This window comes from Anas platyrhynchos, chromosome 2, assembly GCF_047663525.1.
Source record: "Anas platyrhynchos isolate ZD024472 breed Pekin duck chromosome 2, IASCAAS_PekinDuck_T2T, whole genome shotgun sequence".
NCBI lineage: Eukaryota > Metazoa > Chordata > Aves > Anseriformes > Anatidae > Anas > Anas platyrhynchos.
This window is the reverse complement of record NC_092588.1, coordinates 40,656,293-40,681,998: the sequence shown is the minus strand read 5'-3', so window position 1 is coordinate 40,681,998 and position 25,706 is coordinate 40,656,293. Positions and strand designations below refer to the sequence as shown.

Genomic DNA, 25,706 nt, shown 5'->3' with positions numbered 1-25,706 from the left:
GAAATAATATTATTCCACTCATAAATACCACAATAACTGAATCCAAGAAGAGAAAAAAAACAACTAAGAGAGGAGAGGAGAGGAGAGGAGAGGAGAGGAGAGGAGAGGAGAGGAGAGGAGAGGAGAGGAGAGGAGAGGAGAGGAGAGGAGAGGAGAGGAGAGGAGAGGAGAGGAGAGGAGAGGAGAGGAGAGGAGAGGAGAGGAGAGGAGAGGAAAATATCTGTTCACTCTCTTCCCTCTCTCCCATCCCAACCATGTGAGGCTAGGGTTTCAGCTCCAACAGCGCAGTTGTTCCCCCAGCAATCCCATATCACCCTATAACCTCCACTATAAACTTGTAACATCTTTTGGATGTGTATGTGTCAAGCAGACTGAATTAAAGTACCTTAAACGGCACACTAGAGCATTTTATTAAAGATGTAACAATAAACAGAATAACTTGGGAACTTGTTGATATTTATAAACCACCAACTTGCAGATAAATTAGCTTCAGTATTAAGCACCTTCTCAGCTGACTAGGGAATCTTAAGTGGATATATTAAGAGTGGGTATTAAATATAGGTGCTGACTGAATTATTAAAATATACCTCTAGAAAGAAGCAATTTGCATTAAAAGTCTAAAGCAATAAAGATCATATGGACCATAATGAGAGTGAAATTAATGTGGGGTTACAAAAGGAACAGAAATAAAAGTACAGCTATACCACTGCAACAGAGATTGCAGAGCAAATGTATATTATTTAAGAACCATTATGTGATGATGTAATTAAAGATTCTTGTAATGTGTGGTAACATGCAAAAGAACAAGCAAAATTAGGCTTATGTGTGCTCTTCACCTTTCAAAGCCTGATTTCTGTGTGCTTAACACTCCCTGAATAATGCAGCAATGCATGCTGTAATCTTTTCTTGAAATCTGAGGCATGTATCAGTACAAGTTAATCTGCAGAAGGCAACTTTATACTTACCGTGCACATTCAAGAGTTAGAAGGCATAATTTTTAGCTGTCCATATAACTTCTCTTTAATTAATGAATTTGAAAGGGCTATATTTAGTCAGATATCTTAATGTAACCGTACCCTATCGTAGTCTCATTGGCATTCCCATTAAGATATTCCAGCAACGTGGTTGAACCATCTCACTGCTCTATTTTAAGGAGGGAGAGGGCATGCTTCTAAAATATTCTGCAGGCAAAAAGAAGAAAAAAAAAAAAAAAAAAGGAAAAAAAAAAAAAGAAAAAAAAAAAAAGAGGTATGTAGGTATATCAGTCGCTCATCCCGTACCCGTACCTTTCGGGTACCCAAAATGAGCAGAAGGTCCGAGGGAAGGCAGCAGACGCTCTCCCCACCCACGGCCGCGGGGGATGATTTTGGGGACGGGAGGCTGCCTGCCTCCAGCACCGGGAACCCCCGAGGGCGGAGGCTGCCCAGGGACAGCCCGGGGGTGCCGGCAGCTCCGCCCTGGGGGGCTCCTCGATTAAAAGGGATCTCTGCGGGCATCCCTGCTGCCGAGCCCCGGGGGGCGAGCTTTAAAGAGCAGCCTCGCTCCGGGGGCAACCGGGGCTGCGGGTTGGGGGCGGTGAAACGGTCCTGGGGGATTTTGCATGGGGAAGGGTGTGGGTAAAACGGGTGTGCATCAGATGGGTACGCATCAGATGGGTGTGCATCAAAATGCGGTTTCTCCGGGTGGAGGAATAAAGCGGTGTCTCCTCACCTTCCCCCAAACGCCTCTAAGAAAGTGTGAGTCACGGCATAATTTGGGAATCGCACCTCTCCCGCTTGCATCTCGCCAACTTGCGGCAACTAGAGCAGCGTTTCCGACGGGACGGGACGGGCAGGGGCAGGGGCTGCTCGGCACGGAGCTCGCCGGGCTCCCCGCGGACCCCCCACCCCCCGTCCTCGCCCCGACGGCACCGCGCCCCTCCCGTTACCCCGGGGCACGGCGCGCCCCGTCCCCACCCTGCCGCCCCCCGACCCTCCCCGGAGGGGTCTCCGCGACCCTCCCCGGGTTCCCCTTGGCCGCCCCGTGCCCTTCCCAGCCGGGCGGCGGCCGAGCGCCCCCTTCCCCTTCGCCGCCCCTGCGCCGGCGCCGGTGCCGGTGGCGGTCGGGGGGCGGCGGCGGGGGGGGAGGAAGGATGAGGTCATCCTCTTCCTCGGCGTCAGTCAGCTGGGCGGCGGCGGCGGCGGGGCGGGCGGAGGCGGGCGGGGAGGCGGGGAGGGATGCTCGGCTCCGGGCAGCGCTGCCCTGCCCGCTCCCGGCTCGGGCAGAGCGCGGCGGCGGCGGCCCCGGTAGCGCCGGAGGAGGAGGAAGAGGAGGAGGAGGAGGAGAAGGAGGGGAAGGCGGCGGCGAAGGGGGGAGCGGGCTGAGCGCGGCTCGCCGCAGGCAGGCGGCGCTGCGGGCGCGGTCGGCGCGGAGGAGCCGCCCGCGGGCGCGGGGCGCGGAGCAGGGGCCGCGGGGAGCGGCGGGGCCGCGGCGGAGGGCGGGAGGCAGGAGGCAGGGGGAGGAGGAGGAGGAGCAGGGGGAGGCGCGGGATAAAGGAGCGCCCGGCGCTCCCGCTCGCTCTCCGGCGGGGCCGAGGGAGGCATCATGGCCGCGAAGTCGGACGGGCGGCGGAAGATGAAGAAGGGCGGCGAGGTGGCGTTCACGCCGCTGCAGAACTCGGAGCACTCGGGCTCCGTGCAGGCGCTGGCCCCGGGGCTGCCCGCCGGCTCCGGGCCGGGCGGCGGCAGCGACGACGACGAAGCGCCCGGGGGCGGCTGCTGCAGCGGCGGCGGCGGCGGTGGGGACGGCTCGGGCGGCGGCTCCCGCTGCTGCTGCTGCTGCTGCTGCGGCGGCGGCAGAGGAGGAGACGGCGGCGGGGGCGGCGGCGGGGGCTCGCGGGGCTCGGGCGGGGGCTCGTCCTCGCTGTGCCTGCGGCTGGGCAGGGAGCAGCGGCGCTACTCGCTGTGGGACTGCCTCTGGATCCTGGCCGCCCTGGCCGTGTACTTCGCGGACGTGGGCACCGACATCTGGCTGGCGGTCGACTACTACCTGCGGGGCCAGCGCTGGTGGTTCGGGCTCACGCTCTTCTTCGTGCTGCTGGGCTCCCTCTCCGTGCAGGTCTTCAGCTTCCGCTGGTTCGCGCACGACTTCAGCACGGAGGACAGCACCGCAGCCGCCGCCGCCGCCGCCGCCGCCGGGCACTGCCCCGGGGCTGAGAGCAAGCTGCTGGTGAGCAGCAGCTCGGCGGCCGCGGACATCGACGCCGCCCGGCCCTGCACGCCGCAGCGGCAGGCGTCCACCGCCAGCAAGAGCAACGCCACCAACAGCAGCAGCAGCGGCAGCAGCAACGCCGCCGGCAGCGGCCCCGCCGGCAACCGCGGCGGCAGGTCGGCGTCGTGCGCCTTCTGCGTCTGGCTCCTGCAGTCGCTCGTCCACATCCTGCAGCTCGGGCAGGTCTGGAGGTGAGCAGGAGCCGGGAAGGGGGTCGGGAGGGGGGCGGGAGAGCGGCCGGAGGCTGCCGGGGTCCCTCCTGGGGCGTCCCGCCCCGTCGGGGGGCGCCGCGCCCGGCTGCGGCACCTGCGCGCCGGGACCCGTCGGAAGGTCCCGGGGAACCCGTGCGAGGAGTTAGTGAGGAAAGAAGGGAAAAGGGGAAGCGTCCCGACACTACCCAGCCCTTGCGGCGTGCGTGGCCGCCGGCTGGGAACTTCACTGGCAGCAGCGCGGAGTTTCGGGAAGCGCCCGTGCACCCCCCCGGTGCGGGGTCTTGGCACGGTGTGGGTGGGCAAATGCCCTGCTCTGCGTCTGCTCCTTGCCAAGAATATGTGTTTGTACATAAGGGATGTAGCAGAGAATGCCTCCTCCATCAAACTTTTGAGCCGCTGCCGGCAAAAGCGCTCGCAAGCAGTGGTGCGTGCTTCACCGAAAGGGTGTGCTCAGGTGGGCTGTGGAGGGCGCCTGCTGAAAAGGGAGATGACATCATAGTTTGCAAAAGTAACGCGTTCCTGGGTTTTAAGCACACTTCCAGTGAAGAATTTTATGCAGGGCAAATGCCCTGAAAATACACTTTGTGCTGGCCGAGCCGGGCAGAGTTCAGTGTGTGTAGTGTATTAGGAGTTGAAGTTTCCATCTGAGACTGAGGTGGACAGGTGCTCGTTGTACTGCTCATCCAGCGGGGCAGGGCACTTAAGCAACAGTTGAAAGCACTTTGAGGGTTTCTCTTTCAATGGGTGGAAAGGAAATCCCTCACGTTTGCTTTGGAAACCCTGCTAGTTCAGAATTATTTCATTAGAGAGTTTAATTCGTTGTTACTCTAAATTTCTCTCCCTTGGATTCTTAATCTCATTCATAATCCCCGATGTGGTCAGGGACTGTCTTTTGCTCGGTGTTTGTGCAGCTCTGCTCTGTTTGTGGCCTTTAAGCATCAAGGATCACAAGTGCTACAAGGTAATAGACTGAAGTCCTTGGGGTGCCATAGCTGTCATCAACATTCAAGATTCTGAGGTTTATTATAACAAGTAGAATTTTCTATGCTTGTGAAACTGACTTGAAATTACTAATGTGCTTGTTACAAGGTATGGCACAACTGGAGTGGAAAAGGAATTTCTGAATGAAAAGCGATGCTTTGTTCTAGATCTTGCATGCTTGTAAGCTCTTGTATGCTCTACCTCTATGGCTGAACCCAAGACCAATTTAGGACTTGCTGAATGAGATGGCTTTTATGTAATGTTTAGTGCCAGTTCTCTAGAGACAGAAGGGTAGATATAATGGCTCAAGTTGTACATACAAATTCATGTCAATATTAATCTGCATAAAAGATAGAGTGTGTGACATGCTGAGTGACACAGAAGAGAGTTTAACAACTCACGTCATGACTCTGTGTTGGAAAACACAAAGAGAAGGGGGTTGGGTGGAGCAGGGTGTGATCAGCAGTATTGTACAGCAGTTCTGCCAGAGGAGGTGCCTAGGATTTACAGCTCTTCAGCTGCTTGCTTTTTGGTGAAGCGCAATCTCTTTTAACATAAGATTTGCTCCTTGCAAGACTACCTAGTCCTCTGTATTTAAAGGTAGCTGAGTTTCTTTTAATCATATATAGCTTTTCTTCATGTGTATGTGCAGTAGCATAAGACTACCAGAATATTAAATTGACAGAGCATGTTAGGACATTATTTATGTTTTAGCCTGTTATGCTCTTTATCTTCTTCTTTCAGTGAAATGGAGACATATTTTTCTGTCAGCAATTTAGCAGTGCTTGTGTTTTGTTTTTTTTTTTTTTTTTTTTTTTTCAGAAATGTACAAATTATGTGGTCAATTGTATGCAATCTTGCATATCAGTGCATCATAATTAATTAAAGTGACTTCATTTTAATTCCCTGGGTATATCCCTCATAAGGGAGATCCTTAGCAGCCTTCTGAAACTAATAATAAATATCAAAAAGGAGAGGTCATATCAATCTCTGGGAAACTCTGTGTTTAAACGAGGACTCAAAATGAGCATGATTTGTGGAAAATAATTATGATTTTCTGGAAAATGGAGCATACACGATTTGTAGTCCAAAACTTCTCTACAGTGTCACATCTGCACTGCCCCGAGCAAACAGCCCCATGAGAGTTTAGGCTGAAGGAAGATCAAGTGTATTTAGTCGCACGTGTAACTCCTTCTCTGACATAGCTAAACAGACCTTGCTGGCTGTGTTGGCATCACAGTCCCCACAGGTGAGAAAAGCCCTGTTTTGCTTTGCTCTGTGCCCCCCTCAGTGTGTTTTCTCTCAGCTCTCAGTTTTCCCTTCTCTCCTTTTTTTTTTTTTTTTTTCTTCTGTTGGCCTTGGTTAAATCTCTCCTATAACTATATTTAAGTTTCCTAGTGCTTATTGTATTGAAATAAACACAAGTGATGAATGACAGTGATATTTCTGTCATTTCTCTGTTGACAAAAGCCCTAGGTATGAGAGCTGAGGTTTGGTTGTTTGGTAGTTTTGCATGTGGGTAAGGATATCAAGGTATGTGAAGAGAGCCTTGTGCCTTGTTGTGAATATGGGTGCTCACTCTGGCTTTATTCAGCCTTTATTATCCCCTGTCTTCTCTTAAAGTGTTGAATCAATTCTTGAAGTATTCAGTTTCCTTTCATTTGTTTAAATGACAAAGATTTGGGGGGAGTTGTGTCAACAGTTTATTGAAGGAGGCCATTCTGAGGAGCACTGGGCACACTTGGCAATCCCAGTGTTCTTGGATTAAAAAAATTAGTTTAAAGATATGTCTTTAGTGATTAGTTCTGTAGGCTGACTTTTAACAACTACAAAGCTTCTCCCTATTTTGCATTCAAGATTAATTTTTGTTTACAAACGTATTGAAAGCTGGATCATTGAAAATGATTGTGTGTTAATTTTAACTAAAATGTGCTAATGGGAATTGAATGAGGTCTTTAATGCGGCATGGAACAATACTGTAAGTAGGCAATCTAAAATTATTAAAACAAATTTTTGCTAGAGTGTAAAGAAGGAAAGCTGCAGGAACAGCTAAGCTGCAAATCAGTTCCGAATAAAAGTGTCTTTTTTCTTCTGAAATTGGTATAATTTTTCCCTCTCAAATCATAGAATACTGAATTCTTCCATTTTGAAGAATAAGCACATAAATACCTTTTTTAAAATTTTCTTTTCAGAGGGGATGGATATCCACAGACTTCCTGAGAACACTGTCCCTCAGTTAAAATTCCAGCAGAGTCTCTGAGGATTTGCCTGCCACAGCTGAGTGCAGACACGAGGCCTTTCTTGGCAGCTAATTTTGTAATAAAATATGATCACTGATGAGATTTTCTGGTTTTTGAAAATGCATTGTGCCTTCAGAGATAGATACAGATACATTCCTTACCCATACTTCCAGTGTGTTCTGCTTTTCACCAATATATGGACATGAAAGACACATTGTGGAGCCCTGTTCTCCCCAAAATTTAATGAGAGATGTGGCTTTTTATTAGCAGACTCTGGGGAGTATAAAGAAGATACAATACACAGGGTCTTTGTATTCTATTGTAAGGAAGTGAATGCTTTAATATCCCTCCCCAATTTATAGTCTGTAAGGACTTTGTGGATGTATGTGGGCCAGTAGGGTTCAGATAAACTACTGGCCTTTGAGCCTGGCATGAAAGAATGTAGACACTGCCCTTGAGCATCCCTTTGATACTCTGAGCTTCTCAGGCTTAGCCCTGGCTTTCAGATCTTGCAGTGGATAACAGGACATGGTGACTGGATGCAAGAGATAATAGCCTTCATTTGGTGTTTGTAGAGATGGGTGGTTTCCTTAAGAGCTTTTTTTTTTTTTTTTCCTTCCTGGATAAGATTCCTCTGTTCTGGCTGGGAGTTTAGGGGGCCATTTTTTTCCATTTTTGTGGAAATTGGGCAGACTGTAGGAAGATACTGGAGGAGTCAATTGTGCTCCTCTTGTGGTGTCTGGGTAGCAAGAAGTAGACCTCCGAGACAACTTTGTACCTTGAAGGGGAATGGTGTGAGCAGGCTGCCTAGGTATTCAGAGCACTCAGAGGTTGTCATTTTGTCTGAAAGGCTGCAGTCAAAGTGCCTGAGAGGCAACTGTCAAGTTTCTGTAGCCAACAAGGCCAGAGGAAGGGTGAATCATTGGAAAGAGGAGGACTTTAAATTGCCCTTTAAATTTATTTCTGGGTAGCTGAGATGATAGTGAGATGGCTAAGAATATCCCTGTCAACAGAGTGAGGGGTTCTGGCTGAAATTTGGTAGCTGTGTGGGAACCCACACAGAGGAGGAGGCGGATAAGCCAGCTTAATCACTGACCCTTGCAGGTGTCGCTTGTTTGGGGCAGTTTATTCCAAAGTGGGTATGGTTCCATGGATCATAGAATCACAGAATGGCTTGGGTTGGAAGGGACATTACAGAACATCTAGTTGTAGCCCCCTTCCATGGGGAGAGATGCCACCCACTAGATCAGGTTGCCCTGGGCTTCATCCAACCTTAAACGTCTCCAAGGATGAGGCATCCACAGCTTCTCTGGGCAATCTGTGTCAGTGCCTCAACACCCTCTGAGTGAAGAATTTCCTCCTAAAATTTCCTCCTCAGAAGTGGCCTGCATTGTGCATCCTCTTCTGCTCTCAGTTCTGCCTAAATATCTGCACCATCTTAATCTACAGCTATATTTGTTTATGTGTAATTTTAAGAAATTGTTATCTTTGTTCTCCTTCCTGGTTCTTATTTGGAAAAATACAAAAACAAACAAATAAGCCACATTGCTGTAGGATTGTAGGTGTGATGCTGGATTCTGGAAGCAGGGTGAGCTGTAGTTCCTCTGCTACCCTGTGATGGCATTGTTCACAGAGAGGGATCATTTGCTAAAGAAATTTCATTATCTGCGCTCGTAAGCTTCACCTCTACAATCAGCTGACGCTTTCACAATTTCAAAATATAAGAGAAACGGTGGCTGCATGATGTATGAGAAGTCCTTACAGCTTTCTCAGGTACTAATTATTAATGACTGGGCCCATAAGCTGGAACTGTGAACAGGTAGTTCAAATTAGGAAAAATATCATTAGATTTTACATCAACCCACCTCCATCCCTATTTAGACTTGTTTGGTGTTTTTGTTTTCCATTTTTTCTCTATCATGTAGTTTTGACACTTTTGTTCAGTAGTAACGTAGGAGCTTGGTGTAGTTAGATGGTCAATAATTCCAGCTGCCATTGGGCTTCACACTGAGATGTGATAATATCTCAATCTGACACCAGCTTTTCTAACTGTTTTGAAATCTGTCAGATAATTTGTCACATTGAGTCCAAATTTATGAGTCATAGCCATTTCCTAGACAAGATTATTGCATATCCTCCCCATCTGTGTCTTAGTAAAGTGAAATGCTACCACTCAGCAATACCATATTTCTTTTATTGAGTTACTGCAGTTCTTGACTGAAAGTCCTGCTGGCTAACTATTTTGCTTGCTGTGTCTTTATGATTCGGGAAAGGTGATGGACTGTCAGAAATAGGAATTAAGGTTTTTGTTATTTGTTATTTTCATTTTTCTGGAAACTAGGAGTAGAAAGTGCAGACTGCTTTCTAGGTGGCCTAGCTACATTTAAAGTTTCACTAATACATGGAGCAGTATAAATATTTCATTCCTTCCCCCCCCCCCCCCAAAGTCAGTGATATGCAGATGAAGGCTGTGAGGCTGTGCCTTTCATAATTTCTTTTCTTTTTTTTTTTTTTTTTTTTGGAAACACAATTGTGAAGCTTTACTTACTATGTTCTTAAAAATCTCTTACAAGTCTGCATACAAATCAGATTTGGTATTCAGTTTATTCTAATAACCTAAGCTACATGTAAAAGATGCTGATGTACTTTAGAAGAAAGATACTCTACTTTAATAATTAACAAGGGTTCTCTCTATAGAGAATATTTATCACTTACATAAGTTTTCAGATTTTCAAAGGACTGCTTAGGCACTAAAATTTCTGATTGCTCAGTTGGCTTAGTAGGTGAACCAATATTTTATACAGAGGATGCTTTCTAGCAACTTACAGATGAGAATAATTTATATTTGGCTTTTTCCAAAGAAGTGGAAAATCTATAACATTTTAAGGTTAGTGCTCCAGAGGATTTCATGTCACTATGTGTAGATGCTGTTCTAGAGTTCTCTATTGAGATGCAGGAATGTCTATGTACACATGCCATGAATTCAAATAAATGTTTCATGTTTTAATTTGTTCCTTGATGTTGTAATCTTGCAGAAAATTCTTGCAATAAGATGAACTTTTCTGGCTAAAATTTCCTCCTGTTTAACTTGCATTAGGGAATGTATTTAGTGCTGAAAGGTCCTAATCCCCTTGGAAAAGAAAGAATGAGGAACATCATAGTTATCCTGCCCCATATCTTCAGGTTATTTACGTTGGAGCCCACCTTGTCCAGAACAGTACTCTGTCAGCTGGGTTAGTCTTTAATATTTGTCCGTAAGGACTGACTAGCCTACATACAAAAGTTCTAGTCAAATTAAAATGAAATCAATATCTATGTCACTTAACAATAGTAGCTTGTTCTCCCATCTCTCTCTTCCAATTAAGTAGCTTTTCATATACTGTGGGTTAATCACAACAGTGACTTAGTTTCAAGTAAACAGCTTGTTTGGGAGGGATTTATTGTACACAGACAAAATCAATAGTTCTTTTGCTTACATTTCAAGGTACAGTAGACATTTGTGGTTGCTAAAGTATGTTTACAAAGTAGTGCCATTTTTGTCCATTTTAGCACAACTGTCAGTTGTATACATTGTGTCAAGAAGACACATAGGAGTAGAAGTGGCAAACAGGCTATAAAAAGAACTGTTTTTTTGTTTTTGTTTTTGTTTTTTAAATGAAAGGAGGCTGATATGAAAGAGAGCATGAGATAGAATTGAGGCAGCATACAAAAGGAGATGAAAAGGCACAGGAATACCAGTTACTCCTTGGATGCTCTGTACCTAACTCCACCTTATTTTCCTTCAACCACTGACCAAAGAGAGACCATCAGAATAATTTTAAAATTGATTGCATGAGAGACTGCAGAAGGAGGCAGAAAATAAGAAGAGTTGTGTGGCTGGACAAACTCACCGAGAAAATGTCATATGCAATTTTAACTCTGATTGCAGCCAGTAGTCATCTGAAAAACAATAAATATAAGCATGAGGTATCAGTTTGCCATCCATTTACTGCAAAGAGAGTACTCTTAAATGTTTTTGTGAATTTTAGAATTAAAATAAATATGCTTTGGGTATATATTTTTCCATGAGGTTTCACATGAATTTCCTAACAGCCATAACCTGAATTAGCATCTCCCTGTGATCTCTGAGTGTTGAAGTGATTCCTTATCATCCTTCCTCTCATTCTGTTTCCCTCCCAGAATGGCTGAAAAGAGAAGTAATTTTTTTTTTTCCTCAGATAAAATATTTGCTATACTACATTGTTATTTCCACTACTTTTCCTTTGCTACAACATGCTTGTGCTCTTCAACGTGTTCATGGTATAAGATTTGTGTGGTGAGCTATATGAATCTTCTTGATTGGCAGAGCTAATCAGTGGGGGTGGTTAATGCTATCAGTTACGAATGATTTGGTATCACGATTTGGAGCAAATGGAATGAGACTGTTTTGTGGGGTGTTTTCAGAGGAAGTTTGGCAGTCAATGATGTGGCAACAAAAGTAACTTCTTGTTGTTCTAAAATTGGAAGGTGTGACTTAGGCAAGACTAATGTACCAAGGACCAGTACCAGCTGCTTCAGAGAAAGATGCAGATGTTTTACCATGAATAAAAAGTGAATTAACCTACAGATGGAAGAATGGTTTTCCTTATCCCTGTCAGCTGCTATCTATCAGATTGATTTCTGTCCTTAAGAATGAAGGTTAGTGGTGCCACTGTTTGCTACATTACTCACTATAATGGGATGTTTTCATGTAAACATCTAAATCTATTCTAGGGTCCTGCCAACTTCTTTCAGAGTAGTGTTTTTCTGTGTGTGGTGCCTAGGATCAATTCCAGCAGGTCCAAGGAAAGTACCTTGTAATAGTGAGTACTAGACTTCAGTCCTCTATAGAGAGACATATAACCTTACACTGAAAGCTTTGAAGTGTACGCAGAGAAAAGAACAGGAAGACAACGTGCACATATTTTCATAGTTTAATATTGGTTAGTGTGAAGCAATCAGCTTTGTCATAATAATTGTGTTGTCTTTACCTTAAAGAAGGGTATGGGAGGAGTTGTGTCACTTCTTGTTTTTCATCAGCACTAATCTTTATATTCTCACTTTGTATGGAAATCCTTCTGTGAGCCGGATCTAAGAGAGGACTTGTCACTGCAAAGCAGAATTTAGATGTTCTTTCAGGCAATAGACCTGAAAATTTGATCTAGAAAATTGGGCTCAGCAGCCTTGTTAGGAAATTTCTTGAAGAACTTAACTACAATGGAGCATAACCTTTCACTTGAAAGAGTCCTTGAGGCTTGTATTTTTGCATTTTGGCTGTGCCCAGATTGCCCCCACACAGCTTGAGTTCCTGTTTCTCATTTAAGTCCCTTGCAAACCAGGAACTAGGCTGAGTGGCACCAAAATCCCTTAGTGCATCCAGTTGTAAAGCATCGTTTAAACCTGCTTTAAGAGCATTGGTGAGCTCAGATCCGTGACAAGCATCACCAGATCTGCCTTATTTCAAGGTGGTACAGGAGAAATGTCCCTTATGATTAGAGTATTTGTTCAGGTTTTAGGAGATATGAGTCCACTGCCCTTTCCAGCTGTGAGAGCTCAGATGCTGTCTCTCAGAGTGCTTTTTCTACTGAGGCTTGGGAGAGGCTGGACGGGGACATTTACTTTTCTTCGTGCTGGAGCTGCATCATCATGCTGACAGAAATGTAATGCTCATGAGGCCAGAGAGGAAGAGTACAGTTCTGTGACCTAATACTTTGGGCCCTTAAATGGGACCAAATGCAGATTTCCCTGTCTTTCTTTTATTGCTTAATTGTTGCCCACATTTTAATCTTCTCTCTTTCTTATCCTAAGTATCTATGCTGACACTATTGCTGTTTGCAAACATTCCCTATGAAGAAAGGCTGAGAGACCTGGGTATGTTCAGCCTGGAGAAAAGACAGAGGGGATTTATACATCAATGTGTATAAATACCTGAGGTGTGGGAGACAGAGGGATTTGGCCAACCTCCTTTCAGTGGTTTGTGTCACAACATGGAGCACAGGAAGTTCTGCACCAACATGAGGAAGAATTTCTTCACAGTGAGGGTGACGGAGCACTGGAACAGGCTGCCCAGGGAGGTTGTGGAGTCTCCTTCTCTGGAGATATTCAAGGCCCGTCTGGATGCCTACCTGGGCAGCCTGCCCTAAGAAACCTGCTTTGGCAGGGGGGTTGGACCCAATGATCTTTCAAGGTTCCTTCCAACCCCTACAATTCTGTGTTTCTGTGATTTTGCATGTATAGCATAGCCACAAACAAGAGCACTGTAGATATCCATGTGAGAAATACCTGACTAGCTTATAGGAGCAGCTCTAGACAATTGAAATAAGCTGAGACAGTAGGATTGGTATATTCATTCTTTTCATCAACCTTTCTCTGTCATATACAGTCAACCTTAGAAAAAAGAGAAAAAGCATTTTTGATGTGTCACTCAGTAGCTGTTTCATCCTTTTTGACTGTGGTCTCGTGCAAAAGTAAATTAGACAGAAATATAAAAATGCTTGAGTCCCTGGTTCTTGCTCTGAGTTTCTTAAAAATGGATTTTTTTTTTTGTAGTTGATTTTTCTTAATGTAAGAAGCACAGTTTTGTGCCTGAAATAACATCTGAGCAATTCTGTGTCTTAGTTTCCTAACTTGTCTCCCAACTCACCAGAAGCTCCACAGCAAGTAGAACCCAAATTTTGCATCATGCATCAATCATGATGGTTGCATTTTTTTAAACCTATCTAAATTTAAGAAATGGAAAACTATATCTCACTTTTACTTTACTTTTTATCTCACTTTACTGAAGTGATGTTTATTATCACTTTTTTTTTTTTTAATGGGGGGAGGAGATTTAACATGCTTCAAATTGACAGTCAAAAGTAGTCTATACTTCTGAAATTATTCCTTAGTCATTTAATATATATTTTCAATGTAGCTGCTATATTTTGAAACTTAATTTTTATACAATATGTTGAGGTACTCATGGAAAATGATCGAGGTGAAAACTATTCAAAATAAATGATCTTTTCTATTAAAAGTAAAAAGATAACATTCAGTTAAAACATGCTTTAAGTTAAACATGTTCAAAACCTGAACAACTCTCCATAACAGACATCATCAGGGCATTTAAGCAAAAAAATATTTTAAAGATTTCTTTCCCCAAAGATTTGTACTTATTAAGCCCATAATATGCTAAGTGATGTACAAAAAAAATCACGTCCTTAACCTTCTTTTCCTAACTTACCTACTTTTGCTGCTCTAAGTTAGCTCATCAACTCGTCTCTTATACTATTTTTATTACCTCTTAGTCTGCTTTTTAAACTGGATCCAATATGATAAGTTAAAAAGAGGCCTGAGTAAGAAGTGTTGGGAGTTTTTTGGGGGGCATAGAGAGGATGCTAGGATCAATTTCAGTCCAAAGCTTCCAAGCATTGAACATTTCTGCTTCAAAAACAGTGACATGTATGGGTGACAGCAGACAAATGAGGTGAGTGTAGTTCTCATTATCCTTTCTGGTAATAATGGTGGAAACTACATTTAATGTGGAATTATTGGAAAAAGCATAACTGTATACAGAGTTCATAGTATATTAAACAAAGACGTTCTGTAAGTAAAGACTGGGCAATTAAAGAAGATTTACCCAAGTGAAGCAAAATACAGTGCAGAGGATAATTAATGTGGCTGAGATAACTCAATAATAATGGCTTTGAACTTTTACAATAGTGCATTAATGCATGTGTCAGAAGGAGGGATTGCATTTACAATCAACAACCATTTGTTAGGATTTTTTTACCACATAGGTTAATTAAGTACTTGTGATAACAGAATATGAAGATTACCTTACTGAACTAAGGGCTGTGCTTGGTCCTTAAGTATGCCATTCATTATTTTTCCTGTACCTAACAATAGATTTTTTTAGATACGTGTTTTTTTTTATAACCAGTCCTTATTCTGAAAATGTCACTTCTGTGGCAGAGCAATGCCATTAATAGTCAAATTGACTTAGAGAATTAATTAGCTATTGGCTTTTTTTGCTTGCATGGCTGCGCTGGAGGAGTGTTGGAAAAACTAGCAAAGTTTTAAGACAAGCCACCCCACTGTCAGTTCCTAGGCTTTTCCCTGAAGAGAGAAGCAGAGCATGAAAGCTGAGGAGCTGAGAAGCTCAGAGGAGCTCTAGATAAAATGGACCTATTCCTTTGCCGGATAGGAGCTGTTATGTAGGTGCTGACAGGGAACTTGGACTTTTTTTTATGAGTGTGTGGTGGTTTTAACTTCACCAAAAAGTCTCTCTAGAGGGAGCAACTAGTTTTATGACCAAGCTGTGATTTGGGTCATGGGAGGTTATTCATGTGGGACTTGCTTCAGACAGTTCAGGGTAGGTCTTTAATCTTTGTGTCTCCTTTGTGTCTCCTTTTCTTTTCCTGTGCAATGTATTAATGGTTTCCAGTCTCACCTGTGCTGGTAAGGTAGTAAGCTCTTTGGAGGAAGGATTTCTTTCCATTCCTTCAGAAATTTTGTAGCACAGCAGAAGGCTGATATTATTTGGAGTTTTTAGGATACTTCCGTAATGCAAGTAATGAGCAGTTGCTACTCCTTGTGGTTTAAGAACATGCTCAAAATAGAGCGGTGTTTCTGAACAGGTGCCTTTCCCAACTCCTTTTAAGTCAATTCCAGAGCTGGACTCAGTCCTTCTCCTTTAGTATGGCTATTCCTACATGCCCTATCTCTTTATTATGTAGTCTGTGGATGCTCCCAAGGAAGCCAGCCCCTTATGTGATAACAGCCAGCACTTTTCTACAGGGTTCCTATCTTTTAACAGGACAGGTACCAGACTTGTAGCATGTCTCTGCTGCTGCAGAGTTCATATTAATATGCTGTTATCAATGTTATTTCCAGTGTTCTACAGATGAGCAATTTCTATGATAAAAAATGAGGTGATACATGCACATCTTTATATTTATGAAATATCAAATGATCTGACTGACTTCCTTTAAGTGTAGAAAGTATTGGATGGGAAGAACATCTTGAAAAAATGTTGACTGTCAGCTAAATTATGATTAAGTATATTTCAGTAATGACATAAAAGTGTTCCTAATGGATACTCTAAGTAAGAAATAGACATGAATTACAAGGAAGAGTATAATGTTTAAAATTTTTGTATCTAATGCTAATTCTTAAAGGATCCTTTTAAATTTCCATAAAATATTTAATTGAGCTTTGAAACAATTGGGGTTTAAATTACCAGGTTGTATTAACACGGGATGTTTTCAATACCTCAGCAAACCCTATCTTCTTAATTTTTAATTTTATATCAATACCTAAAGAGTAAAGGTGTCCGGTAGCTTTATTTGACATCTAACACTAATATAGGAGTCAAACTTAAAAGGACATTGTTCATAATCATCATTAAAAAAAAAAAAAAGAAAAAGAATGTACAAGTATTCTTTTGAAGTTCAATTATGAATTCAGCTTGACCGTGTTAATGACTTGTTCTGATATTTTGAGCTTGAAATTTATTACTGCAAATATTACAGAAGGTGTATTTTAAACCTGAGAGCCAGAATTTTAATAAAAAACGTAATTACATATTCATTAGTTACATTCAGAATTCAGATGGGTTTTAGTTAATTTCATTCCCCATCCAATCAAGGATCAGAAGCAATGACACATGATTTAAATAGCAAATTGTTTTGGATATTTCTAATTAGCAGACACAATGGACCAGTTATTAAAAAAATTAACTTTAGCACATTGAAAACTGAAGAATAACCTTGAATTAAGAATAAACTCAATATTTAAATTTGTTCACAGAAAATTTATAGAAAAGTTTAATCAATTTCTAGTGTGTATAAGCTATTTTCTCATTTATAAACAATAGAAATATGTCTTTATATGTTGTGCCATAAATCATTCTTTGGAGAATTCTTCCTGGATAGCACCTTAAGAGTTGTGTGGATGGAGAATGGGAGATAGAAAGATTATTTATGTACATTTCAAAACTTTATGTACATTTCAAGTAACCATTTTGGGTTCAAATGTTGCAGCTGTCGCTCAAGAATGTACTTTATTCTGAGAATACCTCTTCGACTAAATAAATTCTAATTTAAACGTAATGCAGAATGTGTCACACTGGATTTATCTTACTTTGTGAGATACTTCATTGGTGTTTTCACTTTGCCACCTTCAAAAACCTGTGAAGACTCCTTTTGGAGGGGCAAGGGTTTGAAAAATGCTTGAGAACTTGGAGGATCAGTGGAAGAATTGGGTCCTTTTCCCTGTTTCTACTGGCACTCCATGCTCAGTTAAGTGTCCTTCAGCTTCACTATGACCCAAAGCTCTTTGATTCTGTGATGTACCGCTCTTGATGCCGGAGGAAGACTGTTTTGCGTCTCCCTTGGAGCTGGATTTCTATGAGTGATATATTGTATTCTACTGGCAAGGAAGCACAAAGCTATGGGAATAGTCTAGGACGCCTATTGATTGCCATCACTGAATGTGTACATAGGTGTGATTTGCTGCAAGAAATTTCCTGACACAGGCTATCCCACATATCTTTATTTTTAAGGTGAACATCATTTTAGTATTTAGGCTTCACAAAGGGAAACAGAAGATGAAGGAATCAGGTAAAATCCGTGAGCTGTCAGTCACGGAAGTATCTTTTTTAATTTCCTTTTTCTCTTGGCATCTATTTTTATCATATTCAAGCATTAGCTCTGAGAGAGAAATAATGTTCACTTCAAAAGCCACTTCCTGCTCAATAAATAATTCAGAGCCATAGATTGTTCATGAGGAAATATCAACACACTAGTAGTAATTTAATATACCAAGCAATCGCACTCACTTTAGCCTACATATGATTTAAATAGAATATGACAGTTTAGGGTCTCCATTTGCCCTATGGCACATTGGGATCAAACTTGGCAAGTGATTGCAGTGTTCTCATATCTTCTGAAGAAGTGAATGAAAGTTGCATAATTCAGAGAGGATTTCTTAATTACATGCTAAATCAGAGTTTGCCTCTTTGAGTTCTGAATCCAAATTATTGCATAGGACCAGCTTTAGAGCATGTGAATGTTTTCTCTGTCCTTTGTTAACTAGCATCTCACAATCATGTCTGTTTTTATTTTTTTAAACTTGAACTATTATTTAGAAGCATAGTTTAAGTTACCTACATGTATATTTGGTTTATTCTGTGGATAAAGGTCGATGTCTAGCTGTCTGACCTGTGGTATCCATCTACAGAGGTCAACCTGCTTTCTGGAAGTTTTATCACATTGTTCTGTTCTGAACACTGACTGTAGTACTTTTTCTTCTTTCTTTTTCAGTAGTAGGCCAAAAACCTACATCACAGGGTGTTAGCTACTGATTGTGCTGGGAAGGTTTTTCTTTCTGTCTTAAATAGTTGTGGTTAAAAATAGTTGAACTCCTTCTGACTCCAGTATCCTCTCCCTAGTGGGAGGAAATTGTAGAGCTCAGAGTATATCTATGTTATGGGCATTGTGTGCTACTAGAACAAGACTACATATCTGTCATACCTAAACTCAAGTTAGGGCTTCTCCTTTCCTCCTCCACATCACTTTATGTGGAGTGGTTCATCTGTATTTGGACTTGGTGCATCATAAATATGGCATAAAGTTTCTTCCTTTTTGGCTCTACACATGCAAAATCAATCGAAACTCTGCGTAACAATAAACATTTCTGTGAAGTAGCTATAATCAATTGAACCATAGCAAATTTTTCTCTAGTTTCCATCTGTGGAAGTGGTTTTGCATTGAAAACAAGGGATGCCTACTGTCAACGGATGCTAGGTGTAATGCATAACTTCCTAAATTTGTCCTTTGTGTCTTCTAGGGCCTGTATCTCCTAATGAGCCTATCCTTAGGAAGTCTTCCAACCATATCAGAGTGTTTATCCTGAAGATATATAATGAAATCAAACATAGGTACATGTAATTGCCTTGGTGATAAGATGCACCCAGGGCTGTGCTTCTCCAGGAAAAGAGCAGATTGCAATTGAGGAGTAACATGTTTTTCCATGTTCTCGGAATGGAAATGATTCTTTTCCTACTTCTATGGCATTCTCTCATTCATCTAGCTGATACGGTGAAAAGATAACCAGGGCTTCTCTCACAAACATCTTCACCTACAAAGGTGGCTGTAGCTGAGCAATTCTTTCTCCAAAATTCCATTATAAGCTGAACAGATCTAGAAAGGACTCAGGGGGAGCCATTCCTCTTCATGTGAACCCATGCTCACCTGCAGAAGTAGCATGTCTCAAAACCTGGCTTATTGTGAAAGTTTCCTACCTTGGTTACTAAACTTTCAGTTTAACCTGATCCTGCAGTGCGAATATGCCAGAGATTTTCATCTTGGAAAGAGTCTGCTGATCATGTGTCATCCATGTGAAATCAGGGAACATGAGATCCATGGCAGATATGTGTCTCCTTTGATTCAAAATGTCTTTAAAATATTCAGAAATTTCATTTATGATCCGGTGGGATAAGAGAGTGGGCACTTGATGGAACAATGGTGATCATAACTCAAGGATAGTGCTATAAGGGATGTGTTTTGGAGTACCAGCCATTAAATGCAGCTGGATGGAAAAAATGTCTAAAGGTACACTGTTCTTGTCTAGCTGAGAAACTGGCTTCAGGTTGAAGCTGACGTGTGGAAGTCTAACTGAGAAACTGGAGAAGACTGTGGGAAACTCATTTATCCCCTATACCTATTTCTATATATACACATAAATGGGTGTGAGATGAGTAAAATGGGGATAATGAGGATACAACAGTGGAAATGGAAATGGAAATCATAATTTGAATAGCAAAGAAAAATAAAATTATAAGCTGCTGGGAAAGTTGAAGGGAAGAAGACACTGCTGCTAGGAATATGCTTGATCTGTTTAGTGCCTGAGTGATGTCCCTAAGGAAAAGCTGAGACATAGATATAGACCTGCCAAAAACCTGCAAGAAAAGGGAAGAAGCAGGACTGTCTGTGCAGAACCTGAATCAGGTGAATTCATGACTGGAATTGTGTGTTTGAAAGTTTTTTTGCTACTGAGGAAAGACAAATTAAAATAGAGGAGTGCTGGTATACTACTGGGTATTAATGATGTAATAACTTGAAAGAGTAAGTATGTATGTTTGGTTATTTTTTATTTTTATTTTTTTGAAAGGACCGCAAAGGTGGTTAGCTGTAATGGCTTGTTGGAGTCCTATCGTGAGAAGGGTAAACATTCCAGAAATCTTTTGAAATGTTATCGTTATGGGGGATTTAAACTACCTAAATGGATATTGGAGAGCACAGCCTATTAGTAACCATCATAGATGTTTGCATGTGGAAGCTGACAGTCTTCATCAAATAGCTAATGTATCAATTAAATGTGTTACAGTGTCTTGCTTTATATGTGGATGTAGTTCTAGAATTTCTCAGTAAGCAATGAGGACACTATTGAAAGGTGATAACACCAAATAACCTTCAACAGAGTGAACACAGATTTCCTCAGTTTATGTTTCTTGAGGAAATAAAAAATAGTAATAATTGAAAAGATTGTTTTCTATTTCAAAAGACCAATAGGGACTGGCTGGTAGGAGAAACTTGCAGATATATATATGAAAAGAAATTCTAAATTTCTTAGAAATTAATGATGCTAACACTGCCAGGAATCTGAATGTCAAAAAGAGAGAAAGACGTATAGGTTTGGCTCTGAAATAAAGTGTATGTATTAAAACTTCGTGACACCATTAGAAATAAGCAAGAGACACCTTCCCCCCTCCCTACCTTCCTTCTCAGCTGTCTGATCAGCAACTCAAACTGAGTCTCAGAGGTCAAGAGGTTTGGAGATAAAGCGAGAATTCCCAAAGTCAAGCTGAGCTGGGCTTTGCAAAAGAAATAACAAATAGCAAAGCATTCTTCAGCTATATAATAGGGACAGAAAAAGGATGAAAGAGAGCTGGTATCTTGTAAGGATGGATATTAAAGATAATCTAGATATGGCTCAGTGCTTTCCTTCATTTTTCAGTAAAGATGATGATGTTAGCATGGTGGCAAAGGCAAGATGGATAATGTACATGGAGGTATTAAAATAGAAATTACCACAGCTGCATTGAAAGCAACAGTGAATGAGTTTATCTTAGTAAAATCAGGGGGAATGAACAATTTCCATTCCAGAGTACTGAAAGAACTGGTGAATTACATCTATATGTTGAAAAAAGACAGATAGTACCATAAAGCTGGAGAACAGCAAATGCAACTGTTTGTTTAGGAAGCTGAGAAATTTTACAGCAACTATAGATCTACAAGTGAGTGAAGCTTTAGGTATCCTTACCCTTAAAAACTTCTGAAGGTATACAATTAAAAGGACAAGTCGAATAAAGTGTAACTGGACTTCCTAAAGATAGATAGCACTAGGCTTGACTGGCAATTTTCTTGGTAATGTATTAAATTTTATAAATGAAGGAAATGTGGTGTGCATACTCTCAATGGCAGGAAAAAACTGTCATACACCCTGGAAGTTTTCAGCAAAGATGGGTGAGAAGGGGATTAGCAAAGGGCTGCAGAATAGGAAAAAAACAAACAAACAAACAAACAAAAAAACTTGCTAGCACATATGTTTAAGAACAACACATGCATTATTATCTGAATTATAACAGGGGCACTGTGTAGTCACAGCCACTGTTTCAGTGAATGATCAAAAAGCTCATGGTGCACTGAGTGTTTACATCCCTCATAGCCTCTTCCTTCCCACCCAGGAGACCTATGCTCAAACAACTACGTTGCCATTTTGCAGGTATTTCCAAACTATAGCCGCTTTTGTTTTCAAAATTCTGAATTTTATATCAGATAGAAGCTTGCATTTCACAGCCTGGTCTGAGCATATTGGGATTTTGTTTATTCTCCAGGCATGATCTGAACAGATAAAAAAAATGCTGGTAGAAATACAGTCAAAACAAATTGAGGCTTTCTACATTTTGATTTTGCTCCACAGAGATGTATTGTCACATGCTATGAAATCAGAGAGCTTAAAAACTTCAGAGTCAATGATTTAAGCTTCCGCTAAATATCTTCTCAAACAGGATCCAAGCGTCTGTATCTGTGGCATACCCTGAGACCACAGTTAAATTAGAACTCTCCATATGTTGCGGCATGCCATAAAATTGTACTTAAGCTTTGCTATGATAATATATATGTGGGACCAAGATTCTTCTAAAGGTACAATCTTTGTACCTTTTTATGTAGATACATAATCTCGGAGGAGTTTACTGGGTGCTTAGCAGTCATAAGCATGAACTGAAGTTGCTTACTTAGGTGCCTACAAAGTGACAGAGGAAACCAATTGTTAGAGCTGAAAATTGTGTCTAAATTTTTATAATTTAGACCTGAATTGTAGAGAACAATTACTCTAAAAAGCTATCATTTTATTATTATTATTATTACTAGACCATGTGCTTATTACTTTGTAACACTTCCTGTTTGGAGTTTTTAGGATTACAGTAAAAAGACAGTTCCTGCAAGTCAAGGCAACAATTTTTTGTTTGTGTCCTATAGTATCCCTAAATTGTAATTATAAATAACATGTTGTTGTGAAAACATCTTTATTTTATGTTTTATATTTTGCTTTGAATCATTTTTACCTGCTCCTGAACAAGTGCCATATCTAGAAAATTAGACTAATCGAGAAGCAGAACAGTACAGCTTCACTGAGCCTGTTTTTTTACACCTTGTCCAAAATTGTAATGTCATTGTTAAAATAGTATTGAAGAACTTTCTTTAGAATGTGGTCAATAGTTTTGGTGTTGGTTGGTTCATGCTGGAATTTTTCTAACCTCAGATGTGGAGGTGATTCTTTTCCCCGGCATTACATAGAGCTAAGTGCTTCAGAAATTGAGTTAGTTTGAAGAAAAAAAGAAAAAAAAATGTTGTTTTGGGCAGTCTGGAACACACTCCTTGTCCAAAGTACCACAGCCCCAGATGGTTAAATGGTGCTAAGTGGAAACTGTGGTGAGGAGTAAGGCTGGCCAGTGTAATTGCATGGTGTGTTAAAACATCTGGCAGCACAGGAGGTAACTGGGCAGGTTACCTTGCATGCTGGGCAAGGGCAGAGGCACCCATCCTTTGGGATCTGCATAAAGTCCCCACAGGCTTAACCATGTGTCTGACTCCTTTATCAGCCACTGATTCCAGTTCGGGAATTCACAACGTAAGTAGTATCTTACTCATCCTGGGCAAAAATGACAGAATCAGGTCATTAGGTGATATTGTAAGTTTTCTAATAATAGCAGCAAAATGGATTATTCAATCACTGTGAGCTGTGGCACTTTTTTTTTTTTTTTTTTTTTTCTCCACGGAGTAGGGATTTTTATTTGGTGAGTACTGCTTTAGCAGCTGTCATAGTAAGAGGAAACACTGTGATGTGCAGGAGGAGGCACAGCCACATGTGTGTACTAGACTTCATAGCTGGCATGAATGAGAAGGAACAGCCATATCAGGACTCCAGACCTTCTAAAATTTTGTTTTGTTTCCTACCTGTAAAAATACACACAGAGCTCTGATCCTTCAAACACCACAACACCTGTGTTAAGTACATATACAAGCAGCTGAAGAACCAAGGGCACAGCTTACTAAGCTCAAAAAATATAGTCACAATTGTCAGAGAAAGAGATGATTAACTAAATTAAATACAAAGTATGTGTAATACAGAAAAATCACTTTAGGCTTATGTGATTTCCCCACCTTAAAAAAAAAAAAAAATAACCACCAGTCATTCAGATACAATAAAATATTGTTGGGCCAAAAGATTGGTTCAGTTTCAGCTACAGATTTGGACTCATGAGTAGACATGAGACACCTTAGATGTCAGATTAATTTGCCCTGCTAGAGTATCCAGGGGATGTATGTTCTCCGGGTATTCTGTATTTGAATTTTGCTGTGTACTTCCTGATCCTAAAACTCACTTAAAATTTTTTAGACGTCAGCAAAAATGATTCCAGTTGTGCTTTATGCTAGTGATTTATTAATTTATTTTTTTTCCTGAAAAACAGGACACATTTCAATAGCGAGATTAGCTAGACTGTGAAATATTACCCCTCGGGGATGTTGTAGGAGACCAGTTGCACGGATCATTTAAATGCAATTAGAAAAAGCAGTGGAGGATGGAGCCAGGCAATTTCCACCCACCTCTCTGCCCCCTTCTCACCCCCCCTCCCCCCCAGTAAATTTGACAAAATGTCAGTTGGGGAAATAATAACAGATTCAGGTTGCATTTTGGAAGTAGTTTGGGCTGAAGAGGAACAAATTTGGAGACAGTTTATTTCGGTTATTTTGTGAAAATGCCTGCATTATTGGGAGACAAGTCCTATGCTAAACATGTGACTTGTCATTTTGAAATGGTATTTTTCATTTAAGAATTGGCTCACACTTGTTCCAGGTTGACACGAAAATATGTAATTACATTTTCTTTTCCTGTCTTTCCCCAAGCTCACAATGTAATTGAGCTAAAATTCTTTTTTTTTTTCTTTTTTTTTTTCTTCTTTTTTTTTTCTTTTTTCTCTCACTGAACCGAATCTATTATTTGCACAGTTCTAAAAAATACACTGAAAAATCAGTTTTGGTGTGACAGAAGGATGGACTTCATCTTTTTCTGTGAAATCTTTGTTATTTAAAGTCCCTGATTTACAGGTGGAGTTGTCTGCCTCTGTTAAAGTGCTACTTTTAGTAGATTTCAAGTTTGATTTTTCTGAAAAATTGGGTGATATGTATCAGTGACTTCAGTTTCAGTAAGATATACACTTGCTCAGACCCTCTTAAAACTGGGCTCTAAGTAGCTAAAATTTGGTGTTTAAAGCTGAAGTGGTTCAAAAAAGAACTATACTAAAGACTAAGAGGATCTTTAGTGGTTCATAATTCTTAGATTGTTCTTTGGCACAAGGGTGAACTTTGCCTGGTGAGCACTGGAAAGTTGCCTCCTGTGTAACTTTCACTGCATACATGTCAAATTCTCTGACAGAGAATTCTCTGTGGGAGAACTGAAATTGGTGAAGTTTCGTAAAAATAAGAGGTTTGGGGCTACTGGGATTAACACTGATGGAATTTAACAACCTATTGTAAATCAACAGACTCAATATAGCTCAATATACATAATTTCATAATTTTTTTCCTAAATGGTGATCAAAAATAAACTTGTGCTTAGAAATTAAAGTTATCCACAAAAGGTTATTTTTGCCTAGTTGCTTCAGAAAGCTGGTGTTTTTTCCCCCTCTGTTGCTGTCTGTTTTTAATTAGGGAAGTAGAGATGGATGTGTAGAATTAGGTTGCACATAATCTCATCTGAATATTTAATCATAAATGATTAAGATGAAGATTTATAACACAGATTTTGACATTCTGGCTGATATAGCAAGGTTAATAGAGCTATATTCTCCTCAGTTACAGATTGTCTAGGAAAGCAGGAAAGCCAATAGTGTCTACAGACATTAGAGGGCAATAAGGTCTCCAAGAATGTTTTTTCAGTTCTTTATTTTTTAGAAAAAAGATTTATGCTGATATTCTGATGTAATTTAAAAGATCTATGAGAGAGAGAGACACACACACAATAGAAAAGGAAAAATAAAAGATTATACAACAAAATATACAGTAGTGGACTCTGATAGAAAAAAAAATAAAAACAATTCTACTGTATCTGAGAAAAACTGAGATATTATTTGATAGAATATTCAGTTAATATGATACGGTATGACCAAGGGCAGATATTGTCCTATGCCATTCTGTAACTCTTTTTTGGATTAGAGACCAGTGAGTTACATATTATACCCACTATGTAGAATATAAGACCTTTGATACACTGGCAACCCATGAGTTCGATGTGGCAACATATTATCTATAAAAATAACTGGTAATTTACTAGTTTTAGGAAATTAGGAAGTACAGTAGTACTACAGGTATTAGTACATTATTAGGACAATATATTATCTCATAATCTCCCAAATGAGAAAGAATGATTGTTTGGTTACAACACTATACTGAAGGACCTG

At 41.1% G+C, this 25,706-nt stretch overlaps 1 protein-coding gene across 1 annotated transcript in view; it reads left to right on the top strand.

The window, feature by feature from the left end:
- Positions 1 to 2,227: 2,227 nt before the first annotated feature.
- XKR4 (XK related 4) overlaps positions 2,228 to 25,706 on the top strand; it is a 234,920-nt gene continuing 211,441 nt past the window's right edge. The window contains exon 1 of the mRNA XM_027452235.3: positions 2,228 to 3,440. Coding sequence (XP_027308036.1) covers positions 2,584 to 3,440 — 857 coding nt within the window. The 5' untranslated portion in view covers positions 2,228 to 2,583. The remainder of the gene's footprint in view (positions 3,441 to 25,706) is intronic.